This window comes from Sinocyclocheilus rhinocerous, unplaced genomic scaffold (genome assembly GCF_001515625.1).
Source record: "Sinocyclocheilus rhinocerous isolate Xijiao unplaced genomic scaffold, SAMN03320098_v1.1 scaffold3915, whole genome shotgun sequence".
Taxonomy (NCBI): Eukaryota; Metazoa; Chordata; class Actinopteri; order Cypriniformes; family Cyprinidae; genus Sinocyclocheilus; species Sinocyclocheilus rhinocerous.
In genome coordinates, this window is record NW_015641097.1 from 1 (window position 1) to 6,606 (window position 6,606).

The 6,606-nt window shown below is 35.9% G+C and overlaps 1 protein-coding gene across 1 annotated transcript in view; it reads left to right on the forward strand.

Annotated features, from left to right (window-relative positions):
- Nucleotides 1–87: 87 nt before the first annotated feature.
- The window catches only part of LOC107754613 (voltage-dependent calcium channel subunit alpha-2/delta-2-like), a gene marked incomplete at its 5' end in the record, with an annotated part of 7,917 nt that continues 1,398 nt past the window's right edge, over nt 88–6,606 (forward strand). The window contains 14 exons of the mRNA XM_016571126.1: nt 88–185; nt 1,188–1,278; nt 1,361–1,423; nt 1,507–1,610; nt 2,669–2,767; nt 2,892–2,983; nt 3,102–3,149; nt 3,240–3,311; nt 3,445–3,597; nt 3,712–3,764; nt 3,915–3,970; nt 5,338–5,464; nt 5,549–5,658; nt 5,789–5,871. Of these exons, the coding sequence (XP_016426612.1) occupies nt 88–185; nt 1,188–1,278; nt 1,361–1,423; nt 1,507–1,610; nt 2,669–2,767; nt 2,892–2,983; nt 3,102–3,149; nt 3,240–3,311; nt 3,445–3,597; nt 3,712–3,764; nt 3,915–3,970; nt 5,338–5,464; nt 5,549–5,658; nt 5,789–5,871 (1,249 nt within the window). The remainder of the gene's footprint in view (nt 186–1,187; nt 1,279–1,360; nt 1,424–1,506; nt 1,611–2,668; nt 2,768–2,891; nt 2,984–3,101; nt 3,150–3,239; nt 3,312–3,444; nt 3,598–3,711; nt 3,765–3,914; nt 3,971–5,337; nt 5,465–5,548; nt 5,659–5,788; nt 5,872–6,606) is intronic.

Below are 6,606 nucleotides of genomic sequence, written 5' to 3' on the forward strand. Positions count from 1 at the left end.
TTCCTCTGGTAAATGTTTGAGATATTGTGTGTTTTGTGTAAATGTGTGGTCGTTCAATCTCTTTATTTCTCTCTGTAATATATATAGAGAATACTGCAAGCATCTGCAGATGGCTGAGAATAACACACAGTTCCTGGCGGACTTCCTGTCTCTGATGGTGGAGATCTCACCTGAATCTGAAGACTGTGAGTAACGTTCACCTCTAGACCACACCAGCGTTGAATATTACATGTTGCAGCAATAATAATTCCGTTTTAAGCAATAGTTATTAAATATTATAGCAGCAATTTTGTGGCTCTGATGAAATATTACAGCATTTATTATGAAATCTTACAGCTCTAATTAAATATTAAAATATTGATTAATAATTATTTCAGCATGCATTACTAAAGTATTAGAGTTGAGAAATATTTCAGCTTTAGTTACTAAATGTACAGTTCTACTTAATATTACAATAGTGATTTATAAATATTTCAATCTAATTTCTAATTTTTTATTACAATATTGATAATAAACATTACAGCATTCATTACTAAATATTGCACTAGTTATATTACAGAATTGATTAATAATTATTCCAGTATTACTTATTCAATTTTACTGTTTTAATTATATTACAGTATTGATGAATAAATATTACAGCATTCATTGATAAATACTACAGCACTAGTTATATTTTATTACAAAATCTATTAATAAATATTTAAATGTTGATTATTAAATACTAATAATTGTATATTACAGTACTGATTATGTGATATTACAACTCTAACTAAATATTTCTGCACTTTTTAATCAATATTATAATCTAAATATTAAACCATTGATAATCCAGTCACAATTTTTTATTAAAAACAAATATAATATGCAGTATTGATTGTGAAATATTTTATCTCTTATAATTAGATATTACAGAGCTGATTTTATTTTTTTTATATTTTTTATATCACCCATAATTAAATAACAGTATTACATTGGCAAAAACTAATTACAGCAGTCATAATGAACGAATAAATCATCATGAGCTTAAAATTAAATTTGAATAATTTAATAATTTTACATTCTCATTATGTGAAATGTGAAGATACCTCACGGGGATGAATTTAGCGAAACGTTTGTCTCCAATCAAGAATCTTTCAGTGAACCATGAGAAGCGTCTGACTGAATGTTTTGTAATGTGCTCACAGGTGATCAGGGTCTCATTCATAACCTGATCTTGGATTCTGGGATCCTCTGGAATCTCGCCACACGCGTTTGGCAGAACAAGGATCTCAACACGTAAGATCAGACCCGTCACAGTCTGTTGATTTTTCTGTATTAACAGGATTCAGATGTTTATTGGACAGTCTGATCTCTGCAGGTACGGCTTCCTGGCGCTGTTCGCATCCACCAATGGAGGCGTCACGCGCGTTTACCCCAACACGTGAGTGACGGAGCTTCTGACTCGGCTAATGTTCACTCGATTACAATTAGCTTCATCGTCATATGTTTGTGTGTGTGTTTCAGAGCTGCTGAATCATGGGACGAGGATCCTGAACCTCTGAACTCAAACTTCTTCCGTCGCACTCTGGACAGCAAAGGCTACATCTTCAAAGCGCCAGCGCGAACCTGTGAGACCTCATCTGAACCAAGAAATCACAAACAATAATAGAATTAATAACTGATTAGCATTAAGTCAGCTGCAAAATGTATCAACAATTGTAACAGCATTGATTGCTAAATATTACAGCATTAATTATTAAGCTTGAATTAGTACAATATTAATTACAAAAAATTAGAGCATTGATTTTTAAATATTACAGCTCTAATTAAATATTATAATGTTGATTAAGAAATATTTCAGCATTCATTATAAATATTACAGCTGTTCTTCAATTATTATAATATTAATTACTAAATATTACATCTTTAATTACTAATTTTTTAATATTAAAATATTGATAAATACATATTTCTGTATTTATTACTAAATGTTACAGCATTCATTGCTAAATATTACAGCTTTTCTTTAATTATTACTTTATTACCTAATATTACAGCATTGATTACTAATTTTTACAGCTGTAATTTAATAAATTGGAGCATTGATTAATAAATATTACAGTATTGATTACTAAACATAAAATTTCTAACTGAATATTATAGCTGTATTTATGTATTTTAATATTGGTTAATAATTATAAAAATATGTATTACTAAATATTCCAGATTAATAAATTAATATTACACCATGGATGAATTAATATTTCAACATCATTACTAAATATTACAGCCAACAATTAAATATAATAGCTTTGATTACTAAATATTGCCTTGTAATGAATTATTACAGAGCTGATTTTTCTATTACAGGACCCATAATGAAATAACAGTATTATGTTGGCAATAACTAATCACAGCAGCCATAATGAAATAATGTTGTTGTTGCTGTTTTTTGGCAATCATTAAATTGCATATTATATACTGGGCACCCCATATTGGTCAACCACTGTTGTAAAATTAATAAGATTACATCAACATGAAGTAGTTGACAGGAACATATGTTAAGAAAGTAAATAAAAGAAAGTATAATTTTGATCTCATGTTGACTTTATACATTAATATGTGTGATATTCATCCCTGTATGAAAGCTTTTCACCGTTTTAATGTCTCTGATATTTGTGTTTAGCAATGGATGATCTGTTAATCTCAGAGAATGGCACTGTGGGGATTTTGGTCACCACCGCCGTGGAGGTCGTGATCTCAGGCAAAACCATGAAGCCTGCAGGTGTGTTTCTCTGAAACAGCATGTTTGTGTCCTTTCCTCTTTGATAAGCCTGAGGTTCAAATCTCTTTAGAAGCGATTCTGAGGTCTGTCCCTGGCTTTTTTCATCTTGTGTTCCTGTTATTAGTGGTCGGAGTTAAGCTGGATTTGGAGGCCTGGGTCGACAAGTTCAAGATACTCGCCAGCAATGTGTCAGACAGCAGACAGGCCGCTCATAAGGTACGATTGTTTGGAAAAGCTGTAATAATGGAAGAAAAACATCCTCTTCTAACATTATATTCATCTGTATGGGCATGAGTGTAGTGAGAGATCATAACTTCCTGTTTGTGTTGTGCAGTGCGGCCCCTCCAGATCCTGTGAGATGGACTGTGAAGTGAACAGCGATGTGAGAGAACCTGCACACACAAACTCTGCATGATAACAGATCATTGTGTTAGTTGATCTGGTCTTGAATGTAGATATTATTATGTTTCAGGATTTGTTGTGTTACCTGATCGATGACGGAGGTTTCCTGGTGATGTCCAATCAGAGAGACCACTGGAAGAAGGTGGATGTTCAGAAACACCAAAAATAATGTCACATGAAATCATTCAAATTAAATTTAAATTAGTCTTAAATACACAAAAAAATGGTGAGGTTAATCCTGAGTTTGTTGGTCTTTATGTCCACGTCTGTCTCAGGTGGGTCTGTTCTTCGGCGAGGTCGACCCCTACCTGATGTTCGCCCTCTACAACAGCTCAATCTACGCCCGTCATCAGACCTTCCAGTATCAGTCAGCCTGTGAGCCGACAGCCAGCAGCCACACGGGAGCTGCGCACAGAGGATTCTATGTGGTGAGAAACCGATTAGTTCATGGAGAACCATCACATTGATGTTAAATTATTTATGGTGCTACAGTTAAATTCTCCTTCTAGGAAAACCCATAAAGTAAGTTTTATTCTCTTTAGCCCTCCATTGCTGATTTTCTCAGTCTGGCCTGGTGGACGTCAGCAGCGGCGTGGTAAATACCTCTACACTATTTTTAAAAATGTCCCCTGTTGGTTGTTACGACAACATTTAGTAGACATTTGTAACATCAAACATATCTGGTTTCATACCCTAATAATGTTTATTCAGATACTCATGTGTTATTTTTTCTGGTTTCTTTCAGGTCTGTCCTGCAGCAGTTCCTGTATGGACTCATCTACAGCAGCTGGTTCACCACAGGTTTGACACATCTTCCTTGAAAAAAAAAACATCTTAAACCAGTCAGGCTGTTTTTCTGGTTTTATATGCCACTCTTCAGCTGTTCAGGCTGGGAGACCAGCTTAAACCAGCTAAGACTAGCTTAGGCTGGTTTAAGATGTTGTTGTTGTTTTTTTTAGCAGGATCTTCCAAGACAGCATTCTAACCATAATTCAACAGTGCACAATCACACGAAATAACATAACAATAAACGGTTAGTTCACCCAAAAATGAAAATTCTGTCATTAATTATTCACCCTCATGTTGTTTCAAACCCGTAAGACCTTAAATTAAGATATTTTTGATTTGTTTTTTTAGCAGGATCCTCTTCCAAGACAGCATTCTAACCATAATTCAACAGTGCACAATCACACGAATAACATAACAATAAACGGTTAGTTCACCCAAAAATGAAAATTCTGTCATTAATTATTCACCCTCATGTTGTTTCAAACCTGTAAGACCTTAGTTCATCTTCTGAACACAAATGAAGATATTTTTGATGAAATCCGAGAGCTTTCTGACCCTGCATAGACAACAACACAACTACCGCGGTTAAGGCACAGAAACGTAGGTTAAAATAGTCTTTGTGACATCAGTGGTTCAACTGTAATTGTATGACACTACAAGAGCACTTTTTTTGCGCAAAGAAAACAAAAATAATGACTATATTTAACCATTTCTTCCTGACCCTGCATAGACAACAACACAACTACCGCAGTTAAGGCACAGAAACGTAGTAAGGAGTAAGTATTAAGGAGTAAGGAGGTCCTTGTGACATCAGTGGTTCAACTGTAAATTTATGACGCTACAAGAGCAATTTTTTATGTGCAAAGAAAACAAAAATAATGACTATATTTAACCATTTCTTCTCTTCTACGTCATAAAGTCGTTATTTTTGTTTTCTTTGCATACAAAAAGTATTCTCGTAGCTTCATAAAATTACGGTTGAACCACTGATGTGACTATTTTAATGATGTCCTTACTACCTTTCTGGGCCTTAAAAGTGGTAGTTGCGTTTTCACCCAAAATTCTATCCGTTTAACATGTTGCTAAACTAATGAGCCAATACTTCAAACTCAATAAATATACAGCGCATACATTTTAATTAGACATTTTCTGTCGATACTTCCTAAAATACATTTATAAATAGTGAGTAATTAATGACAGTTCACCCAAAATTCTATCCCTTTAACATGTTGCTAAACTAATGAGCCAATACTCCAAACTCAATAAATATACAGCGCATACATTTTAATTAGACATTTTCTGTCGATACTTCCTAAAATACATTTATAAATGAGCTTTGAGCATTCTGGGATTGCATTATGTTCAATTGTGTCTTCTAGAAGATGTCTGGGCTGAGAGTTCGGGCACTAAAGGGAGCAGCAGCTGTGTGACGATTCACAGTCAGTTCTACTTCACTAACACCACCAACTCCTTTAACATGCTGCAGGATTGTGGGAACTGCTCCAGGTGTGTGTGTGTGTGTGTGTATGTAAAAAGTCATAAGTGCATTTTAATACACACTTTTCCCAACACAAACTCTCTTTCTGTCAGATTGTTCCACGCCAAGCGTATAGAAAACACAAACCTACTGTTTGTGGTGGCAGAGACGCTGCCCTGCAGCTCCTGCGAGATCGAGAAACTCCTACCTGTCAGAACAAAGTGTATCCTTCCTTCCCATAATCCTCTGCTCACAGAGCGACACTAACAGATACTAATCAGCTGTCATCTGTGTTTGAATGATGGACAGATGACAGACTGAGCTTGTGGCGTTTCCTTAATTTTCTTCTTCAGCTCAAGAAGAGAATCCGTGTGAGGTGTTAAACTCCGCCCGCTATCGGAAAGGACCTGACAAATGCTTCGACTACAACTCAGAGGTGAAGCGCTGTCTGTTTCTCTGATCAAACGCAGTTGTTGTTTTTTTTAAGATTTATTTTTGGCATTTTGCCTTTATTAAGATAGTGTAGAGTAGACAGGAAGCGAAGTGGGAGAGAGATTGGGGGGTGGGATCAGGAAAGGTCCTCAAGCCGGGATTCGAACTCGGGACGCCTGCAACGCAATGGCGTTATATTGTTGGTGAACTGCCCACTAGGCTATCAGCTCCGACCAAACAGTTTATTATGTTTTATAATTTTTATTTTATAGACAACATCCATACAACCATCCAGAACACTTGAGCAATCACATTGCAACATTCTGGCAATCTCCCAGAACACCCTAGCAGCCACATGGTCAAATAGCTGAAACCCTCAAGCAGTCACATAGTAATGTCGTGCTGAAACACATAGCGTCCAGGCGATTACTTAGAAAACTCAGGTAATCGCATAGTAATGTCCTGGCAACTACCCAGAACACCCTAGCAGCCACATGGTCAAATAGCTGAAACCCTCAAGCAGTCACATAGTAATGTCGTGCTGAAACACATAGCGTCCAGGCGATTACTTAGAAAACTCAGGTAATCGCATAGTAATGTCCTGGCAACTACCCAGAACACCCTAGCAGCCACATGGTCAAATAGCTGAAACCCTCAAGCAGTCACATAGTAATGTCGTGCTGAAACACATAGCGTCCAGGCGATTACTTAGAAAACTCAGGTAATCGCATAGTAATGA